This window comes from Petromyzon marinus, chromosome 79, assembly GCF_048934315.1.
Source record: "Petromyzon marinus isolate PM22_M1 ecotype Great Lakes invasive population chromosome 79, UKy_Petmar_22M1.pri1.0, whole genome shotgun sequence".
NCBI lineage: Eukaryota > Metazoa > Chordata > Hyperoartia > Petromyzontiformes > Petromyzontidae > Petromyzon > Petromyzon marinus.
The window spans coordinates 20,365,615-20,388,762 of record NC_133745.1 but is presented as its reverse complement, the minus strand read 5'-3'; the positions used below and the strand labels follow the sequence as shown (position 1 = coordinate 20,388,762).

Here is a 23,148-nt window from a genome sequence, read left to right as displayed (position 1 = left end):
AAAAGCACGAAGAACAACCCACAGCCCAGGCCTACTGATGGTATCATAGGCCTTGACCAGGTCAATAAAGCAGAGATGTAGGTCTTGCTGGAATTCCCTACACCTCTGCTGTAGCAGACGAACAGAAAATATGGCATCTGTGCAGGACCACCCTTTCCTGAAACCGCATTGGGGCTCCGCAAGCCTCTCCTCAGAGTGCCTGGCAAGGCGATGTTGAATAATCCTTGCCAGGACCTTTCCCGGCACACTGAGGAATGAGATGCCCCTGTAGTTGTTACAGTCTGTGCGGTCCCCCTTCTTAAAGAGGGGGACCACTAAGGCATCCTTCCAATCCTGCGGAACCCGTCCAGTGGTCCCGACTGTTGTTATGATGTCATATAGGGCAGTCTGTGCACAAACGCCACCCTCCCTCAGCATTTCACTTGGGAGATCATCTCTGCCCGCTGCCTTTCCTGGTCTCAGACTCCGGATCGCCTTCAGCACTTTTTCAACAGATGGCACCTCAGCCATTTGAGGCACCGCAGCCTCAGCAGGGTCATCCTCACTTTGTACCACGATGTTTTCCTGGCTGAGGGATTTTCCCTCCCCCAGGACCTCATAGAAATGCTCAGCAAATCTGCAAACCTGTTCCTGAGGGTCGGAGATTGGATCACTGTTTTTTTCCCCTAATGATGGTAATAGGTGTGGCGCTGCAGGTTACTTTTTTGATGGAGTTAAATAGAGATTTGTGATCAAGGGCCACTGAGGCAGACTCCATCTCCTCAGCAACCCGCGACCACCACCCATCCTTGCAGCGCCTCACGGCTCCCACAACCTCTCAGCAATGGTCTCTGGGGAGATCTGGACCGCGTACCCAAAGCAGCCAATGCAGCTGCATGAGTGACAGTCCTGAACCTCGCCCATTTACCCTCGACATCAGGAGGAGTGGGGGACGATGCCAACCCCAGTCGCAAATGATGATGAAATTCTCGCTTGCAACTTTCATCAGATAACTGAGACCAGGCCACTTTAGGTTGGAATGGGGTCCTGGGTGTACACCCACCACCGGAGTGGAAGAATGGCAGGCGCATCTTACAGATGACTAGTCGATGGTCAGAGGGCAGATCAACTCCACGATAGGTTCTGGTGTCAAGGACATGGGCTCGCATCCGCTGGTCCGTCACTATGTAGTCCAGCAGATGTTCTTGCTTGGACCCGGCATGCATCCATGATGTTGTGTGGATGCGCCGATGCCGGAACAGCGTGTTGGTAATTACAAGCCCATGGGCTGCACAAAAATTAAGCAGCCTCCTACCGTTGTTATTGAGCTGATCTGGCCCATGCCCTCCAATCACTCCAGACCAGGTGCCAGCATCATGACCAACTCGGGCATTGAAGTCACCCAACAAGATGACTATCCCGAGGAGCCACTTTAGCCAGCACCTGTGACAGGTCATAGAAGGCATCTGACTCATCGGCTTTGCCTGCATCCCTCCACGGATGTTCGTCTTCGGTGGGGGCATAAGTAACCACGACCACCACTCCTCGCCTCCGGTTGATGGGAAGGCGAGCCCAAAGTAGCCTGGGGCTTACAGCTTCCCACACCTCACCGGCACGCTCCCACGCCCCCTTTATTCTTTTGTTCAGAAGAAGAGCCACACCCTGTTGTTTGGCAGTCTGCTGCCCCGAGTAGTGGACTGTCCACCCCTCATGGTGGCAGGAGCCAGAACCGGTCCACGGACCTCCTGAATGCCACAGAGATCCAGGCGGTACCGGTCCAGCTCCCGACAGAGGAGTGGCAGCCTCTCCTCCGCAGGGAGCGTTCAAACATTCCACGTGGCCACACGAAGTGGCTTTTCGTTGTTTCTGGAGGAGCCCCGAGGGTAGAGATTCAATCTCCTGGCTCCGCCAATTGGGGTTTGGCCAGGAGACGTCATAGACGCCTGTCCCCCCAGGGCCTCCGGCACAAGCTTATTAGTTACATATTTAAGTCGTAGTTTCCTGGTAATTTTTTGAAGGTGGAGGGTTTACCAGCCCCTCGCACCCGTCCAGAGCCCCCGATAGCCCCTGTGGTGGTCACAGACGCCATGAGGGGAGGAGCCAATCGGATTTGGCCCTCCCCCCACAGCACTGTCCACGACAGAGTTGCCCGTCCGGCACCGCAAGGAGGTAGGGAGGGGGTTGTTTTGCCGGACTAACACACACTGACACACTCACTCACACACTCACTCACACACACACTCACTCAGAACACTCACTCACACACTAACACACACACTCACACACTCACACACACACACTTATATACACTAACACACTATCACACACACTACCTTACACACTCACTCACACACTAACACACACTGACACACTCACTCACATACTCACTCACTCACACACTAACACACACACACTCACACACTCAATTACACACTCACACTAGTACACTTATATACACTCACACACTCACTCACACGCTAACACACTAACAACAACAACCGCCATTCGCCACTAAGTGGCGGTGACGTCACCACGACGCTTGTGCCAGGCTATGTGCACCCTGAGGCCACGTGAAGTGTCGAACGCCCGCTGGCAGGAGGTCACGGGGCAGACCCAGGTGCCACGGGTCGACTGAGATGACTGGCTGATGCACCACCTGTGCCCCCTACTGTGCCAACCTGCTGTGCTTTAGCCACCCGGCGCTCCGCTCGTTGTTCTGAGCGTCGCTCCTCCGCCCTCCGTTGTTGTTGGAGGGCGACTGCCTCCAACTGCCCAGTAGCGTCCTTCACGAGCCTCCTCCACAGAGGCCGATCTTGACACCGCTGGTACCAGTCATCGGCAAGTCCACTCAGCTCCACGTCCTCCTGTACCACATCACTCCATCTCTTCTCTAGCCCGTGCCGCGCCCGCTTAGCCCCCTCAATCCGGCCGAACAAAAGCTGTTTCGGCATGCGGTGGTTGGGCATGCGGGCTACATGACCCAGCCATCGCAGCCTTGCCCGCTGGAGGAGCTCACCGATGGGACCTTGCCCAGACACACACATACACTAATACACACACACTCACACACTAACATACACACTCACACACATACACTAATAAACAAGACAAGTTCCCCCATATAGCCTTAACAGACTGTAGGGGCAAGTGCTGTTAGCGAGCAACTATGAAGGCCGGAACGGTACAAGAGGGGGTGGGTGGCCAGTACCACGCCCGACCACCTTTGTCTCCCCAGTGGCGATGTTTACACAACGCACTCATTTGAGGCTGAGTCGACCTAGGGGAGGCCCGGGACCGGTTCAGATAATCGTCACCGGTGTTGGCCGTGAGCGGGAATCGAACCTGGGTCGCCAGGTTCATAGCGCAGCGTGGCGCTAACCGCTACACCACCGCTCCCCACACTCATACACTAATACACACACACTCACACACATACACTAATACACACACACTCACACACATACACTAATACACACACACTCACACACCAACACACACACTCACACACCAACACACACACTCACACACATACACTAATACACACACACACCAATACACACACACACCCACACACCAACACACACACTCACACACTAACACAAACACTCACACACTAACACACACACTAATACACTAACACACTAACACACACACTAACACACACACTCACACACTAACACACACACCAACACACACACTCACACACCAACACACATACACTAATACACACACTCACACACATACACTAATACACACACTCACACACATACACTAATACACACACTCACACACCAACACACACACTCACACACATACACTAATACACACACATACACTAATACACTAACACACTAACACACACACTAACACACACACTCACACACTAACACACACACCAACACACACACTCACACACCAACACACACACACATACACTAATACACACACTCACACACATACACTAATACACACACTCACACACCAACACACACACTCACACACCAACACACACACTCACACACATACACTAATACACACACACTAATACACTAATACACACACACTAATACACACACTCACACACCAACATACACACACACACATACACTAATACACACCAACACACACACACACTTACACACACTAATACACACTCACACACATACACTAACACACACACTAATACACACTCACACACTAACATACACACTAATATACACACTCACACACATACACTAATACACTCACACTCACACACCAACACTCACACTCACACACATACACTAATACACACACACTCACACACTAATACACACACTCACACACTAATACACACTCACACACATACACTAACACACACTAATACACACTAATATACACACTCACACACATACGCTAATACACACACACTCACACTTATATACACACATACACTAATACACACACACATACACTAATACACACACACTCACACACTAATACACACTCAAACACATACACTAACACACACTCACACACTAATACACACTCACACACTAACATACACACTAATATACACACTCGCACACATACACTAATACACACACACTCACACACTAACTCACACACATACACACACACACTAACACACTCACTACACTCACACTAACTCACATGTTGATGGTGGTTGTTGTGATGGTGGTGGTGATGATGGTGGTGGTTGTTGTTGTGATGATGGTGGTGGTGATGGTACAGTGATGGTGGTGATGATGGTGATGGTGGTGATGGTACAGTGATGGTGGTGATGACGGTGATGGTGGTGATGGTGGTGGTTGTTGTGATGATGGTGATGGTACAGTGGTGGTGATGGTACAGTGATGGTACAGTGATGTTGATGGTACAGTGATGGTACAGTGATGTTGATGGTACAGTGATGGTACAGTGATGTTGATGGTACAGTGATGTTACAGTGATGTTGATGGTACAGTGATGTTGATGGTACAGTGATGGTACAGTGATGTTGACGGTACAGTGACGTCTCACTACACCCAGGGTGTGGCCCTGCCTCTATGAAGCACACAAAGTTAAAGGTCCCCTGGGTAGCCTCTAGCTGGGCTGCTGGGGCAAGTGCTGCTGATGGTGGTGATGGTGGTTGTTGTTGTGATGGTGATGATGGTGGTGGTGATGGTGGTGGTGGTGATGATAGTGCTGCTGATGGTGGTGATGGTGGTTGTTGTTGTGATGGTGGTGATGGTGGTTGTTGTTGTGATGGTGGGGATGGTGGTTGTTGTTGTGATGGTGGTGATGATGGTGGTGGTGATGCTGGTGGTGGTGATGATGGTGGTGGTGATGATGGTGGTGATGGTGGTGGTGATGATGGTGGTGATGGTGGTGATGATGGTGGTGGTGATGATGGTGGTGATGGTGATGGTGGTTGTTGTTGTGATGGTGATGATGGTGGTGATGGTGGTGGTGGTGATGGTGGCGATGATGGTGGTGGTGATGATGGTGGTGATAATGATGGTGATGGTGGTGATAATGATGGTGATGGTGGTGATGATGATGGTGGTGATGATGGTGATGATGGTTGTTGTTGTGATGGTGGTGATGGTGGTTGTGGTGATGGTGGTGTTGATGGTGGTTGTTGTGATGGTGATGATGGTTGTTATGATGGTGGTGATGGTGGTTGTTGTTGTGATGGTGGTGATGGTGGTTGTGGTGATGATGGTGCTGCTGATGGTGGTGGTGATGATGGTGATGATGGTGGTGATGATGATGGTGCTGGTGATGATGGTGGTTGTTGTTGTGATGGTGGTGATGGTGGTGGTTGTTGTTGTTGTGATGGTGGTTGTTGTTGTTGTGATGGTGGTGATAGTTGTTGTGATGGTGATGGTGGTTGTTGTGATGGTGATGGTGGTTGTTGTTGTGATGGTGGTTGTTGTTGTGATGGTGATGGTGGTTGTTGTTGTGATGGTGGTGGTTGTTGTGATGGTGGTGATGGTTGTTGTGATGGTGATGGTAGTGGTTGTTGTGATGGTGATGGTGGTTGTTGTGATGGTGGTTGTTGTGATGGTGATGGTGGTTGTTGTGATGGTGGTTGTTGTTGTGATGGTGGTGATGGTGGTGGTTGTTGTGATGGTGATGGTGGTTGTTGTTGTGATGGTGGTGTTGATGGTGGTTGTTGTGATGGTGGTGGTTGTTGTGATGGTGGTTGTTGTGATGGTGGTGGTTGTTGTGATGGTGGTGATGGTGGTTGTTGTTGTGATGGTGGTGATGGTGGTGGTTGTTGTGATGGTGGTTGTTGTGATGGTGGTTGTTGTGATGGTGGTGTTGATGGTGGTTGTTGTTGTGATGGTGGTGATGGTGGTGGTTGTTGTGATGGTGGTGGTTGTTGTGATGGTGGTGGTTGTTGTGATGGTGGTGATGGTGGTTGTTGTTGTGATGGTGATGGTGGTTGTTGTTATGGTGGTGTTGATGGTGGTTGTTGTTGTGATGGTGGTGATGGTTGTGTTGATGGTGGTTATGGTGATGATGATGGTGGTTGTTGTTGTGATGGTGGTGGTGATGGTACAGTGATGGTGGTTGTTGTTGGGATGGTGGTGATGGTGGTTGTTGTTGTTGTGATGGTGGTGATGGTGGTGGTTGTTGTGATGGTGGTCTTGATGGTGGTTGTTGTGATGGTGGTGTTGATGGTGGTGGTTGTTGTGATGGTGATGGTGGTGGTTGTTGTGATGGTGGTGGTGATGGTGGTGGTTGTTGTGATGGTGGTGGTGATGGTGGTGATAGTGGTTGTTGTGATGGTGGTTGTTGTTGTTGTGATGGTGGTGTTGATGGTGGTGGTGGTTGTTGTGATGATGGTGATGGTACAGTGGTGTTGATGATTTTGGTGATGGTACAGTGGTGGTGATGGTACAGTGATGGTGATGATGGTGTTGATGATGGTGGTGGTGATCGTGGTTATTGTGATGGTGGTGGTGATGATGGTGGTTGTTGTGATGGTACAGTGATGGTACAGTGATGTTGATGGTACAGTGACGTCTCACTACACCCAGGGTGTGGTCCTGCCTCTATGAAGCACACAAAGTTAAAGGTCCCCTGGGTAGCCTCTAGCTGGGCTGCTGGGGCAAGTGCTGCTGATGGTGGTGATGGTGGTGGTGATGGTGGTTGTTGTGATGATGGTGGTGGTGGTGATGATGGTGATGATGGTGGTGGTGATGGTGGTGATGGTGGTGGTGATGGTGGTGGTGATGGTGGTTGTTGTTGTGATGGTGGTGGTGATGGTGGTGGTGATGGTGGTGATGATGGTGGTGCTGATGGTGGTGATGGTGGTGGTGATGGTGGTGGTGGTGATGATGATGGTGGTGATGGTGGTGATGATGGTGGTGATGGTGGTGGTGATGATGGTGGTGATGATGGTGATGATGGTGGTTGTTGTGGTGGTGATGGTTGTTGTGATGGTGGTGGTGTTGGTGATGATGGTGGTGATGGTGGTGATGGTTGTTGTGGTGGTGATGGTTGTTGTGATGGTGGTGTTGGTGGTGATGGTGGTGATGACGGTGGTGATGGTGGTGTTGGTGATGATGGTGGTGGTTGTTGTGATGGTGGTGGTGATTGTGATGGTGGTGGTGATTGTTGTGATGGTGATGGTGGTGATGGTTGTTGTTGTGATGGTGGTGGTTGTTGTGATGGTGATGATGGTGGTTGTTGTGATGGTGATGATGGTGGTTGTTGTGATGGTAATGGTGGTTGTTGTGATGGTGATGGTGGTGGTGGTTGTTGTGATGGTGGTGGTTGTTGTGATGGTGATGGTTGTTGTTATGGTGATGATGGTGGTTGTTGTGATGGTGATAGTGGTGGTTGTTGTGATGGTGATGATGGTGGTTGTTATGGTGATGATGGTGGTTGTTGTTGTGATGGTGGTGGTTGTTGTTATGGTGATGATGGTGGTTGTTGTGATGGTGATGATGGTGGTTGTGATGGTTGTTGTTGTGATGGTGATGATGGTGGTGGTTGTTGTGATGGTGATGATGGTGGTGGTTGTTGTGATGGTGATGGTGGTGGTTGTTGTGATGCTGATGATGTTAGTTGTTGTGATGGTGGTGATGGTGGTGGTTGTTGTGATGGTGGTGGTGATGGTTGTTGTTGTGATGGTGGTGGTGATGATGATGGTTGTTGTTGTGATGGTGGTGGTGGTGGTGATGATGGTTGTTGTGATGGTGATGGTTGTTGTTGTGATGGTGGTGATGGTTGTTGTTGTGATGGTGGTTGTTGTTGTGATGGTGGTGGTTGTTATGATGGTGATGGTGGTGGTTGTTGTGATGGTGATGATGGTGGTGGTTGTTGTGATGGTGATGGTGGTTGTTGTGATGGTAATGGTGGTGGTTGTTGTGATGGTGGTGGTGATGATGGTTGTTGTTGTGATGGTGATGATGGTAGTGTTGGTGGTGGTTGTTGTGATGGTGATGATGGTGGTGGTTGTTGTGATGGTTGTTGTTGTGATGGTGATGATGGTGGTTGTTGTGATGGTGGTGGTGATGGTGATGGTGGTGATGATGGTTGTTGTTGTGATGGTGGTGATGAGGATGATGGTGATGATGGTGGTGGTTGTTGTGATGATGGTTGTTGTTGTGATGGTGATGATGGTGGTGGTTGTTGTGATGGTGATGATGGTGATGGTGGTGGTTGTTGTGATGGTTGTTGTTGTGCTGGTGATGATGGTGATGGTGGTGGTTGTTGTGCTGGTGATGATGGTGATGGTGGTGGTTGTTGTGATGGTGATGATGGTTGTTGTGATGGTGGTGGTGATGATGGTTGTTGTTGTGATGGTGATGATGGTGGTTGTTGTGATGGTGATGATGGTGATGGTGGTGGTTGTTGTGATGGTGATGATGGTGGTGGTTGTTGTGGTGGTGATGGTGGTGATGATGGTGGTGGTGATGGTGGTGATGATGATGGTTGTTGTTGTTGTGATGGTGGTGGTGGTGATGAGGATGATTGTTGTTGTGATGGTGGTGGTACAGCAGCAGCTGTAGCTGTAGCAGTGTCCATCACCACCACTCCACTACCCGGCCGCCTTTGTCTTCCCCAGGGCTAATCGATGCATCTATCAATATATATATCAGGTTGTGCCGCTGTACCAGGCTAGGTGCATGAGGAGGAGGTCACGTGACAGACCCTGCAGGTGCCATGGGTTGTGCCGCTGTGCCAGGCTAGGTGCATGAGGAGGAGGTCACGTGACAGACAATGCAGGTGCAATGGGTTGTGCCGCTGTGCCAGGCTAGGTGCATGAGGAGGAGGTCACGTGACAGACAATGCAGGTGCCATGTGTCCCATACTGTGCCAACGTGCTGTGCTTTAGCCACCCGGCGCTCCGCTCGTTGTTGTGAGCGTCGCTCCTCCGCCCTCCGTTGTTGTTGGAGGGCGACTGCCTCCAACTGCCCAGTAGCCTCATGGTGCACCTAGCCTGGCACCGCCCCCAGTAGCCTCAAGGTGCACCTAGCCTGGCACCGCCCCCAGTAGCCTCAAGGTGCACCTAGCCTGGCACCGCCCCCAGTATCCTCAAGGTGCACCTAGCCTGGCACCGCCCCCGCTAGCCTGAAGGTGCACCTAGCCTGGCACCGCCCCCAGTAGCCTCATGGTGCACCTAGCCTGGCACCGCCCCCAGTAGCCTCAAGGTGCACCTAGCCTGGCACCGCCCCCAGTAGCCTCCTCAAGGTGCACCTAGCCTGGCACCGCCCCCAGTAGCCTCATGGTGCACCTAGCCTGGCACCGCCCCCAGTAGCCTCCTCAAGGTGCACCTAGCCTGGCACCGCCCCCAGTAGCCTCAAGGTGCACCTAGCCTGGCACCGCCCCCAGTAGCCTCAAGGTGCACCTAGCCTGGCACTACCCCCAGTAGCCTCAAGGTGCACCTAGCCTGGCACTGACCCCAGTAGCCTCAAGGTGCACCTAGCCTGGCACCACCCCCAGTCGCCTCAAGGTGCACCTAGCCTGGCACCGCACCCAGTAGCCTCAAGGTGCACCTAGCCTGGCACCGCCCCCAGTAGCCTCAAGGTGCACCTAGCCTGGCACTACCCACTCGCTCACTCACTCACCCACTCACTCATCCATTCACTCACTCACTCACCCACTCACTCACTCACCCACTCACCCATTCACTCACGCACTCAATCACTCAATCACCGACTCACCCACACACTCACCCACACACTCACTCACCCACACATTCACTCACTCACCCACTCAATCACCGACTCACCCACACACTCACCCATCCACACACTTACTCACTCGTTCGCCCACTTACCCACTCACTCACCCACTCACCCATTCACTCACCCACACACTCACTCACTCGTTCGCCCACTTACCCACTCACTCACCCATTCACCCACTCACTTTCTCACTCACCCACTCACTCACCCACCGACTCACCCACACACTAACTCACTCACCCACTCACCGACTCACCCACACACTCACTCACTCACCCACTCACCCACACACTCACTCACTCACCCACACACTCACTCACCCACTCACCCACACACTCACTAACTCACCCACTCACTCACTCACCCATCAGCTCCATCTCTTCTCCAGCCCGTGCCGCGCCCGTTAAGCCCCCTCCATGCAGCCAAACAGAAACTGCTTGGCCATGCGGTGACTGGGCATGCAGTAGCTGGGCATGCAGTGGCTGGGCATGCGGGTTACACGACCCAGCCAACGCAGCCTCGCCTGCCGGAGGAGCTCACCGATGGGACTTTGTCCAGATCTTTCAAGGATTTGTGAGCTCCTCGCACACAATCCAGGCCTGCAGGTGAAACCCAGGATGGATCGTAGGCAGGGCCAGCCTGAATGTTTCTTACCGGAACATTTAAAGTGGGCCACGTTCCACAAGCGGAGAGAATGGAGGGGGCATTGCTCTGGCCGAGAAGACCCGAAGCGTCTCGTGGAGGGACAGACCAGGAAGCTTCCACACAGCGTTACAGACACACCCACTCACATACACACACCCACTCACATACACCCACTCACACACACACTCACACACAGACACACCCACTCACATACACACACCCACTCACATACACACACCCACTCACACACTCTCACACACACACCCACTCACACACACACACCCACTCACACACACCCACTCACACACTCTCACACACACACACCCACTCACACAGACACACCCACTCACATACACACACCCACTCACATACACACACCCACTCACATACACACACCCACTCACATACACACACCCACTCACATACACACACCCACTCGCATACACACACCCACTCACACAGACACACCCACTCACATACACACACCCACTCACATACACACACCCACTCACACACACAACAACAACAACAACAACCGCCATTCGCCACTAAGTGGCGGTGACGTCACCACGACGCTTGTGCCAGGCTATGTGCACCCTGAGGCCACGTGAAGTGTCGAACGCCCGCTGGCAGGAGGTCACGGGGCAGACCCAGGTGCCACGGGTCGACTGACTGAGATGACTGGCTGATGCACCACCTGTGCCCCCTACTGTGCCAACCTGCTGTGCTTTAGCCACCCGGCGCTCCGCTCGCTGTTGTGAGCGTCGCTCCTCTGCCCTCCGTTGTTGTTGGAGGGCGACTGCCTCCAACTGCCCAGTAGCATCCTTCACGAGCCTCCTCCACAGAGGCCGATCTTGACACCGCTGGTACCAGTCATCGGCAAGTCCACTCAGCTCCACGTCCTCCTGTACCACATCACTCCATCTCTTCTCTAGCCCGTGCCGCGCCCGCTTAGCCCCCTCAATCCGGCCAAACAAAAGCTGTTTCGGCATGCGGTGGCTGGGCATGCGGGCTACATGACCCAGCCATCGCAGCCTTGCTTGCCGGAGGAGCTCACCGATGGGACCCTGCCCAGATCTTTCAAGGATTTGTGAGCTCCTCACACAATCCAGTCTGGTTAAACCCAGGATGGATCGTAGGCAGGTCAGCCTAAATGTTTCTAACCGGCGAAGATGTTCCATTAGGGGGGTCCACGTTTCGCAAGCGTAGAGAAGGGAGGGAATGACCGTGGCCGAGAAGACCTGAAGCTTAGTGCGGAGCGACAGACCAGGTAGCTTCCACACAGCGTTACGCAACCGATGAAAAGATATTGCCGCTCGACTGATTCGGAGTGAGACCTCTGCTGTTAAACTGGAGCCAGTCATAAGCACACTGCCCAGGTATGGGAAACTCTCCAGTCTCTCCACAACTGCCCCATCACCGATTGGGAGTTGTGGGGGTGGAGTGTTCGATGGTACAAAATACCCAGGCAGGTGCTTAGTTTTGGTGGGGCTGATGGTAAGGCCCCACCTCTTAGTGGCACGCTCCAGTCTCAGCAGCAGCGTCTCCAACTCCTCCTCTGACTGAGCAGCTATTACCAAGTCATCAGCATACATAACGTGGTTGAGCAATAGGGAGCCATCCCTTGACCGCACCCGGGCATCGATTAGCCTCCCATTATATCTGTACCATATGGAGATTCCCCCGGTACAGCGATTGAAGGCTTCACGAACTACGTGGTCAAAATAGATGTTAAATAATGTGGGAGCCAGAGGACATCCCTGTCGCACCCCAAGGTGTACAGGGAATGGCTCTGACTCCCGGCCACGTAGTTTTACCCGGGCCCGCTCACCATCATGAAGGTCCTTAATGATCGTGAGCAGAGGGTCAGGTACTCCAAAAGCACGAAGAACGACCCAGAGCCCAGGCCTACTGATGGTATCATAGGCCTTGACCAGGTCAATAAAGCAGAGATGTAGGTCTTGTTGGAATTCCCTACACCTCTGCTGTAGCAGACGGACAGAAAATATGGCATCTGTGCAGGACCGCCCTTTCCTGAAACCGCATTGGGGCTCCGCAAGCCTCTCCTCAGCGTGCCTGGCAAGGCGATGCTGAATAATCCTTGCCAGGACCTTTCCCGGCACACTGAGGAGTGAGATGCCCCTGTAGTTGTTACAGTCTGTGCGGTCCCCCTTCTTAAAAAGGGGGACCACCAGGGCATCCTTCCAATCCTGCGGAACCCGTCCAGTGGTCCAGACTGTTGTTATGATGTCATATAGGGCAGTCTGTGCACAAACGCCACCCTCCCTCAGCATTTCGCTTGGGAGATCATCTCTGCCCGCTGCCTTTCCTGGTCTCAGACTCCGGATCGCCTTCAATACTTCCTCAGCAGATGGCACCTCAGCCAGCCACTCACAGGGGGTGACTTCATCCAATATTTGAGGCACCGCAGCCTCAGCAGGGTCATCCTCACTTTGTGCCACGATGTTTTCCTGGCTGAGGGATTTTCCCTCCCCCAGGACCTCACAGAAATGCTCAGCAAATCTGCGAACCTGTTCCTGGGGGTCAGAAATTGGATCACCGTTTTTTCCCCTAATGATGGTAATAGGTGTGGCGCTGCAGGTTACTTTTTTGATGGAGTTAAATAGAGATTTGTGATCACGGGCCACTGAGGCAGACTCCATCTCCTCAGCAACCCGCGACCACTACCCATCCTTGCAGCGCCTCACGGCTCTCCGAACCTCCGAGCGAAGGCTGCGGTAAGCCTCCTCATTCTCTGACGTGGGATTCTGTAGCCGATGACAGTGGGCCTGTCGCTTTTTCTCAACCATCCTGAACAACTCCTCTGTCATCCAGGGTGTCTGGGGAGGTCTGGACCGCGTACCCAAAGCAGCCATTGCAGCTGCATGAGTCACAGTCCTAAACCTCGCCCATTTACCCTCGACATCAGGAGGAGTCGGGGACGATGCCAATCCCAGCCGCAAGCGATGATGAAATTCTCGCTTGCAACTTTCATCAGATAACTGAGACCAGGCCACTTTAGGTTGGAATGGGGTCCTGGGTGTACACCCACCACCGGAGTGGAAGAATGGCAGGCGCATCTTACAGATGACTAGTCGATGGTCAGAGGGCAGATCAGCTCCACGGTAGGTCCTGGTGTCAAGGACATGGGCTCGCATTCGCTGGTCCGTCACTATGTAGTCCAGCAGATGTTCTTGCTTGGACCCGGCATGCATCCATGATGTTGTGTGGATGCGCCGATGCCGGAACAGCGTGTTGGTAATTACAAGCCCATGGGCTGCACAAAAATCTAGCAGCCTCCTACCGTTGTTATTGAGCTGATCTGGCCCATGCCCTCCAATCACTCCAGACCAGGTGCCAGTATCATGACCAACTCGGGCATTGAAGTCACCCAACATGATGACTCTATCCCGAGGGGCCACTTTAGCCAGCACCTGTGACAGGAGGTCATAGAAGGCATCTGACTCATCGGCTTTGCCTGCATCCCTCCACGGATGTTCATCTTCGGTGGGGGCATAAGTAACCACGACCACCATTCCTCGCCTCCGGTTGATGGGAAGGCGGGCCCAAAGTAGCCTGGGGCTTACAGCTTCCCACACCTCACCGCCACGCTCCCACGCCCCCTTCATTCTTTTGTTCAAAAGAAGACCCACACCCTGTTGTTTGGCAGTCTGCTGCCCCGAGTAGAGGACTGTCCACCCCTCATGGTGGCAGGAGCCAGAGCCGGTCCACCGGACCTCCTGAATGCCGCATAGATCCAGGCGGTACCGGTCCAGCTCCCGACAGAGGAGTGGCAGCCACACACACACACCCACTCACACACACACACCCACTCACATACACACACCCACTCACATACAGACACCCACTCACATACACACACCCACTCACACACACCCACTCACTCACATACACACACCCACTCACATACACACACCCACTCACATACACACACCCACTCACATACACACACCCACTCACATACACACCCACTCACATACACACCCACTCACACACACCCACTCACACACTCTCACACACACACACCCACTCACATACACCCACTCACACACACACACCCACTCACATACACACACCCACTCACACACACACCCACTCACACACACCCACTCACACACTCTCACACACTCACACAGACACACCCACTCACATACACACACCCACTCACACACACACCCACTCACATACACACACCCACTCACACACACCCAACTCACACACACACACTCACACACTCTCTCACACACACACACTCACACACACACACCCACTCACACACACCCACTCACATACAACAACCGCCATTCGCCACTAAGTGGCGGTGACGTCACCACGACGCTTGTGCCAGGCTATGTGCACCCTGAGGCCACGTGAAGTGTCGAACGCCCGCTGGCAGGAGGTCACGGGGCAGACCCAGGTGCCACGGGTCGACTGACTGAGATGACTGGCTGATGCACCACCTGTGCCCCCTACTGTGCCAACCTGCTGTGCTTTAGCCACCCGGCGCTCCGCTCGCTGTTGTGAGCGTCGCTCCTCCGCCCTCCGTTGTTGTTGGAGGGCGACTGCCTCCAACTGCCCAGTAGCATCCTTCACGAGCCTCCTCCACAGAGGCCGATCTTGACACCGCTGGTACCAGTCATCGGCAAGTCCACTCAGCTCCACGTCCTCCTGTACCACATCACTCCATCTCTTCTCTAGCCCGTGCCGCGCCCGCTTAGCCCCCTCAATCCGGCCAAACAAAAGCTGTTTCGGCATGCGGTGGCTGGGCATGTGGGCTACATGACCCAGCCATCGCAGCCTTGCCTGCCGGAGGAGCTCACCGATGGGACCCTGCCCAGATCTTTCAAGGATTTGTGAGCTCCTCACACAATCCAGTCTGGTTAAACCCTAGATGGATCGTAGGCAGGCCAGCCTAAATGTTTCTAACCGGAGAAGATGTTCCATTAGGGGGGTCCACGTTTCGCAAGCGTAGAGAAGGGAGGGAATGACCGTGGCCGAGAAGACCTGAAGCTTAGTGCGGAGCGACAGACCAGGTAGCTTCCACACAGCGTTACGCAACCGATGAAAAGATATTGCCGCTCGACTGATTCGGAGTGAGACCTCTGCTGTTAAACTGGAGCCAGTCATAAGCACACTGCCCAGGTATGGGAAACTCTCCAGTCTCTCCACAACTGCCCCATCACCGATTGGGAGTTGTGGGGGTGGAGTGTTCGATGGTACAAAATACCCAGGCAGGTGCTTAGTTTTGGTGGGGCTGATGGTAAGGCCCCACCTCTTAGTGGCACGCTCCAGTCTCAGCAGCAGCGTCTCCAACTCCTCCTCTGACTGAGCAGCTATTACCAAATCATCAGCATACATAACGTGGTTGAGCAATAGGGAGCCATCCCTTGACCGCACCCGGGCATCGATTAGCCTCCCATTATATCTGTACCATATGGAGATTCCCCCGGTACAGCTATTGAAGGCTTCACGAACTACGTGGTCAAAATAGATGTTAAATAATGTGGGAGCCAGAGGACATCCCTGTCGCACTCCAAGGTGTACAGGGAATGGCTCTGACTCCCGGCCACGTAGTTTTACCCGGGCCCGCTCACCATCATGAAGGTCCTTAATGATCGTTAGCAGAGGGTCAGGTACTCCAAAAGCACGAAGAACGACCCAGAGCCCAGGCCTACTGATGGTATCATAGGCCTTGACCAGGTCAATAAAGCAGAGATGTAGGTCTTGTTGGAATTCCCTACACCTCTGCTGTAGCAGACGGACAGAAAATATGGCATCTGTGCAGGACCGCCCTTTCCTGAAACCGCATTGGGGCTCCGCAAGCCTCTCCTCAGCGTGCCTGGCAAGGCGATGCTGAATAATCCTTGCCAGGACCTTTCCCGGCACACTGAGGAGTGAGATGCCCCTGTAGTTGTTACAGTCTGTGCGGTCCCCCTTCTTAAAAAGGGGGACCACCAGGGCATCCTTCCAATCCTGCGGAACCCGTCCAGTGGTCCAGACTGTTGTTATGATGTCATATAGGGCAGTCTGTGCACAAACGCCACCCTCCCTCAGCATTTCGCTTGGGAGATCATCTCTGCCCGCTGCCTTTCCTGGTCTCAGACTCCGGATCGCCTTCAATACTTCCTCAGCAGATGGCACCTCAGCCAGCCACTCACAGGGGGTGACTTCATCCAATATTTGAGGCACCGCAGCCTCAGCAGGGTCATCCTCACTTTGTGCCACGATGTTTTCCTGGCTGAGGGATTTTCCCTCCCCCAGGACCTCACAGAAATGCTCAGCAAATCTGCGAACCTGTTCCTGGGGGTCGGAAATTGGATCACCGTTTTTTCCCCTAATGATGGTAATAGGTGTGGCACTGCAGGTTACTTTTTTGATGGAGTTAAATAGAGATTTGTGATCACGGGCCACTGAGGCAGACTCCATCTCCTCAGCAACCCGCGACCACCACCCATCCTTGCAGCGCCTCACGGCTCTCCGAACCTCCGAGCGAAGGCTGCGGTAAGCCTCCTCATTCTCTGACGTGGGATTCTGTAGCCGATGACAGTGGGCCTGTCGCTTTTTCTCAACCATCCTGAACAACTCCTCTGTCATCCAGGGTGTCTGGGGAGGTCTGGACCGCGTACCCAAAGCAGCCATTGCAGCTGCATGAGTCACAGTCCTAAACCTCGCCCATTTACCCTCGACATCAGGAGGAGTCGGGGACGATGCCAATCCCAGCCGCAAGCGATGATGAAATTCTCGCTTGCAACTTTCATCAGATAACTGAGACCAGGCCACTTTAGGTTGGAATGGGGTCCTGGGTGTACACCCACCACCGGAGTGGAAGAATGGCAGGCGCATCTTACAGATGACTAGTCGATGGTCAGAGGGCAGATCAGCTCCACGGTAGGTCCTGGTGTCAAGGACATGGGCTCGCATTCGCTGGTCCGTCACTATGTAGTCCAGCAGATGTTCTTGCTTGGACCCGGCATGCATCCATGATGTTGTGTGGATGCGCCGATGCCGGAACAGCGTGTTGGTAATTACAAGCCCATGGGCTGCACAAAAATCTAGCAGCCTCCTACCGTTGTTATTGAGCTGATCTGGCCCATGCCCTCCAATCACTCCAGACCAGGTGCCAGTATCATGACCAACTCGGGCATTGAAGTCACCCAACATGATGACTCTATCCCGAGGGGCCACTTTAGCCAGCACCTGTGACAGGAGGTCATAGAAGGCATCTGACTCATCGGCTTTGCCTGCATCCCTCCACGGATGTTCATCTTCGGTGGGGGCATAAGTAACCACGACCACCATTCCTCGCCTCCGGTTGATGGGAAGGCGGGCCCAAAGTAGCCTGGGGCTTACAGCTTCCCACACCTCACCGCCACGCTCCCACGCCCCCTTCATTCTTTTGTTCAAAAGAAGACCCACACCCTGTTGTTTGGCAGTCTGCTGCCCCGAGTAGAGGACTGTCCACCCCTCATGGTGGCAGGAGCCAGAGCCGGTCCACCGGACCTCCTGAATGCCGCATAGATCCAGGCGGTACCGGTCCAGCTCCCGACAGAGGAGTGGCAGCCACACACACACACCCACTCACACACACACACCCACTCACATACACACACCCACTCACATACAGACACCCACTCACATACACACACCCACTCACACACACCCACTCACTCACATACACACACCCACTCACATACACACACCCACTCACATACACACACCCACTCACATACACACACCCACTCACATACACACCCACTCACATACACACCCACTCACACACACCCACTCACACACTCTCACACACACACACCCACTCACATACACCCACTCACACACACACACCCACTCACATACACACACCCACTCACACACACACCCACTCAGACACACCCACTCACACACTCTCACACACTCACACAGACACACCCACTCACATACACACACCCACTCACACACACACCCACTCACATACACACACCCACTCACACACACCCAACTCACACACACACACTCACACACTCTCTCACACACACACACTCACACACACACACCCACTCACACACACCCACTCACATACAACAACCGCCATTCGCCACTAAGTGGCGGTGACGTCACCACGACGCTTGTGCCAGGCTATGTGCACCCTGAGGCCACGTGAAGTGTCGAACGCCCGCTGGCAGGAGGTCACGGGGCAGACCCAGGTGCCACGGGTCGACTGACTGAGATGACTGGCTGATGCACCACCTGTGCCCCCTACTGTGCCAACCTGCTGTGCTTTAGCCACCCGGCGCTCCGCTCGCTGTTGTGAGCGTCGCTCCTCCGCCCTCCGTTGTTGTTGGAGGGCGACTGCCTCCAACTGCCCAGTAGCATCCTTCACGAGCCTCCTCCACAGAGGCCGATCTTGACACCGCTGGTACCAGTCATCGGCAAGTCCACTCAGCTCCACGTCCTCCTGTACCACATCACTCCATCTCTTCTCTAGCCCGTGCCGCGCCCACTTAGCCCCCTCAATCCGGCCAAACAAAAGCTGTTTCGGCATGCGGTGGCTGGGCATGTGGGCTACATGACCCAGCCATCGCAGCCTTGCCTGCCTGAGGAGCTCACCGCTGGGACCCTGCCCAGATCTTTCAAGGATTTGTGAGCTCCTCACACAATCCAGTCTGGTTAAACCCTGGATGGATCGTAGGCAGGCCAGCCTAAATGTTTCTAACCGGCGAAGATGTTCCATTAGGGGGGTCCACGTTTCGCAAGCGTAGAGAAGGGAGGGAATGACCGTGGCCGAGAAGACCTGAAGCTTAGTGCGGAGCGACAGACCAGGTAGCTTCCACACAGCGTTACGCAACCGATGAAAAGATATTGCCGCTCGACTGATTCGGAGTGAGACCTCTGCTGTTAAACTGGAGCCAGTCATAAGCACACTGCCCAGGTATGGGAAACTCTCCAGTCTCTCCACAACTGCCCCATCACCGATTGGGAGTTGTGGGGGTGGAGTGTTCGATGGTACAAAATACCCAGGCAGGTGCTTAGTTTTGGTGGGGCTGATGGTAAGGCCCCACCTCTTAGTGGCACGCTCCAGTCTCAGCAGCAGCGTCTCCAACTCCTCCTCTGACTGAGCAGCTATTACCAAATCATCAGCATACATAACGTGGTTGAGCAATAGGGAGCCATCCCTTGACCGCACCCGGGCATCGATTAGCCTCCCATTATATCTGTACCATATGGAGATTCCCCCGGTACAGCTATTGAAGGCTTCACGAACTACGTGGTCAAAATAGATGTTAAATAATGTGGGAGCCAGAGGACATCCCTGTCGCACTCCAAGGTGTACAGGGAATGGCTCTGACTCCCGGCCACGTAGTTTTACCCGGGCCCGCTCACCATCATGAAGGTCCTTAATAATCGTTAGCAGAGGGTCAGGTACTTCAAAAGCACGAAGAACGACCCAGAGCCCAGGCCTACTGATGGTATCATAGGCCTTGACCAGGTCAATAAAGCAGAGATGTAGGTCTTGTTGGAATTCCCTACACCTCTGCTGTAGCAGACGGACAGAAAAATATGGCATCTGTGCAGGACCGCCCTTTCCTGAAACCGCATTGGGGCTCTGCAAGCCTCTCCTCAGCGTGCCTGGCAAGGCGATGCTGAATAATCCTTGCCAGGACCTTTCCCGGCACACTGAGGAGTGAGATGCCCCTGTAGTTGTTACAGTCTGTGCGGTCCCCCTTCTTAAAAAGGGGGACCACCAGGGCATCCTTCCAATCCTGCGGAACCCGTGCAGTGGTCCAGACTGTTGATATGATGTCATATAGGGCAGTCTGTGCACAAACGCCACCCTCCCTCAGCATTTCGCTTGGGAGATCATCTCTGCCCGCTGCCTTTCCTGGTCTCAGACTCCGGATCGCCTTCAATACTTCCTCAGCAGATGGCACCTCAGCCAGCCACTCACAGGGGGTGACTTCATCCAATATTTGAGGCACCGCAGCCTCAGCAGGGTCATCATCACTTTGTGCCACGATTTTTTCCTGGCTGAGGGATTTTCCCTCCCCCAGGACCTCACAGAAATGCTCAGCAAATCTTCGAACCTGTTCCTGGGGGTCGGAAATTGGATCACCGTTTTTTCCCCTAATGATGGTAATAGGTGTGGCGCTGCAGGTTACTTTTTTGATGGAGTTAAATAGAGATTTGTGATCACGGGCCACTGAGGCAGACTCCATCTCCTCAGCAACCCGCGACCACCACCCATCCTTGCAGCGCCTCACGGCTCTCCGAACCTCCGAGCGAAGGCTGCGGTAAGCCTCCTCATTCTCTGACGTGGGATTCTGTAGCCGATGACAGTGGGCCTGTCGCTTTTTCTCAACCATCCTGAACACCTCCTCTGTCAGCCAGGGTGTCTGGGGAGGTCTGGACCGCGTACCCAAAGCAGCCATTGCAGCTGCATGAGTCACAGTCCTAAACCTCGCCCATTTACCCTCGACATCAGGAGGAGTCGGGGACGATGCCAATCCCAGCCGCAAGCGATGATGAAATTCTCGCTTGCAACTTTCATCAGATAACTGAGACCAGGCCACTTTAGGTTGGAATGGGGTCCTGGGTGTACACCCACCACCGGAGTGGAAGAATGGCAGGCGCATCTTACAGATGACTAGTCGATGGTCAGAGGGCAGATCAGCTCCACGGTAGGTCCTGGTGTCAAGGACATGGGCTCGCATTCGCTGCTCCGTCACTATGTAGTCCAGCAGATGTTCTTGCTTGGACCCGGCATGCATCCATGATGTTGTGTGGATGCGCCGATGCCGGAACAGCGTGTTGGTAATTACAAGCCCATGGGCTGCACAAAAATCTAGCAGCCTCCTACCGTTGTTATTGAGCTGATCTGGCCCATGCCCTCCAATCACTCCAGACCAGGTGCCAGTATCATGACCAACTCGGGCATTGAAGTCACCCAACATGATGACTCTATCCCGAGGGGCCACTTTAGCCAGCACCTGTGACAGGAGGTCATAGAAGGCATCTGACTCATCGGCTTTGCCTGCATCCCTCCACGGATGTTCATCTTCGGTGGGGGCATAAGTAACCACGACCACCATTCCTCGCCACACACTCACACCCACTCACTCACTCACCCACACACTCACCCACACACACACTCACACACCTACACACTCACCCACACACTCACCCACAAACTCAACCACACACTCACACCCACTCACACCCACTCACTCACCCATCAGCCCACGTCTTCTCCAGCCTGTGCTGTGCCCACTTGAGCCTCTTGCTTCCGCTGGCTGGGCAAGCGTCGCGACATCGCTGGATACAGGACACGGTGTGTGGGTGCAGTATCACCCCTACAGGACACAGTGTGGGTGTAGTACCGCCTCTACAGGACACGGTGTGTGGGTGTAGTATCGCCCCTACAGGACACTCTGTGAGGGTGTAATATCGCCCCTACAGGATACGGTGTGTGGGTGTAGTACCGCCCCTACAGGGCACTCTGTGAGGGTGTAGTACCGCCCTACAGGACACTCTGTGAGGGTGTAGTATCGGCCCCACAGGACACAGTGTGTGGGTGTAGTATCGGCCCTACAGGACACGGTGTGTGGGTGCCGTGTTGGGCCACTGCCCTCTGGTTGACCCGTGACTGGTCACGTTAACGGAGGGGCCCCAAGAGGGGGGTGAAGGGGGGGGGGGTCACGTGATTGTGACCCAGATCCTTCCCGAGGGTTCTGGAAGGTGGGCGTGGCCAAGGGCGGAACCGGCCACGCCCACAGAGGATCTAAGCCGGTTCATCCCGGAAGCAACCTTCAGCTACGCCCTACGTTCAACACGTGGTCTCGGTCCGTAGTCACGTGGTAACTAATGGACAGTCACGTGGTAAATAGTGGACAGTCACGTGGTAACTAGTGGACAGTCACGTGGTAACTTGTGGACAGTCACGAGGTAACTAGTGGACAGTCACGTGGTAACTAGTGGACAGTCACGTGGTAACTTGTGGACAGTCACGAGGTAACTAGTGGACAGTCACGTGGTAACTAGTGGACAGTCACGTGGTAACTAGTGGACAGTCACGTGGTAACTTGTGGACAGTCAAGTGGTAACTAGTGGACAGTCACGTGGTAACTAGTGGACAGTCACGTGGTAACTAGTGGACAGTCACGTGGTAACTTGTGGACAGTCACGTTGTAACTAGTGGACAGTCACGTGGTAACTAGTGTAGCTATCTTGGTGGTCACCACCTTTTGTTGTTATTCTGTCAAGGGGAAAGTTTTGATTTAAAGCTTTCGTGACTGCAGTGGTTAATATTCTTGGTTCTTTC

At 53.7% G+C, this 23,148-nt stretch overlaps 1 protein-coding gene across 4 annotated transcripts in view; it reads right to left on the bottom strand.

The window, feature by feature from the left end:
* LOC142907462 (beta-1,3-galactosyl-O-glycosyl-glycoprotein beta-1,6-N-acetylglucosaminyltransferase-like) overlaps positions 1 to 11,074 on the bottom strand; it is a 76,951-nt gene extending 65,877 nt beyond the window's left edge. Inside the window, exon 1 of one of the 4 annotated variants that reach the window (XM_076056983.1) lies at positions 10,710 to 11,074. Coding sequence is in view for 2 of the 4 variants with exons in the window: in XM_076056980.1 (XP_075913095.1) it covers positions 10,824 to 10,831 (8 nt within the window). In the remaining 2 variants the exon portion in view is untranslated. Of the gene's footprint in view, positions 1 to 4,632; positions 5,035 to 10,533 lie in introns of those variants that run through there. The other 3 variants (XM_076056982.1, XM_076056980.1, XM_076056981.1) reach the window with 3 other exon arrangements.
* Positions 11,075 to 23,148: the final 12,074 nt, after the last annotated feature.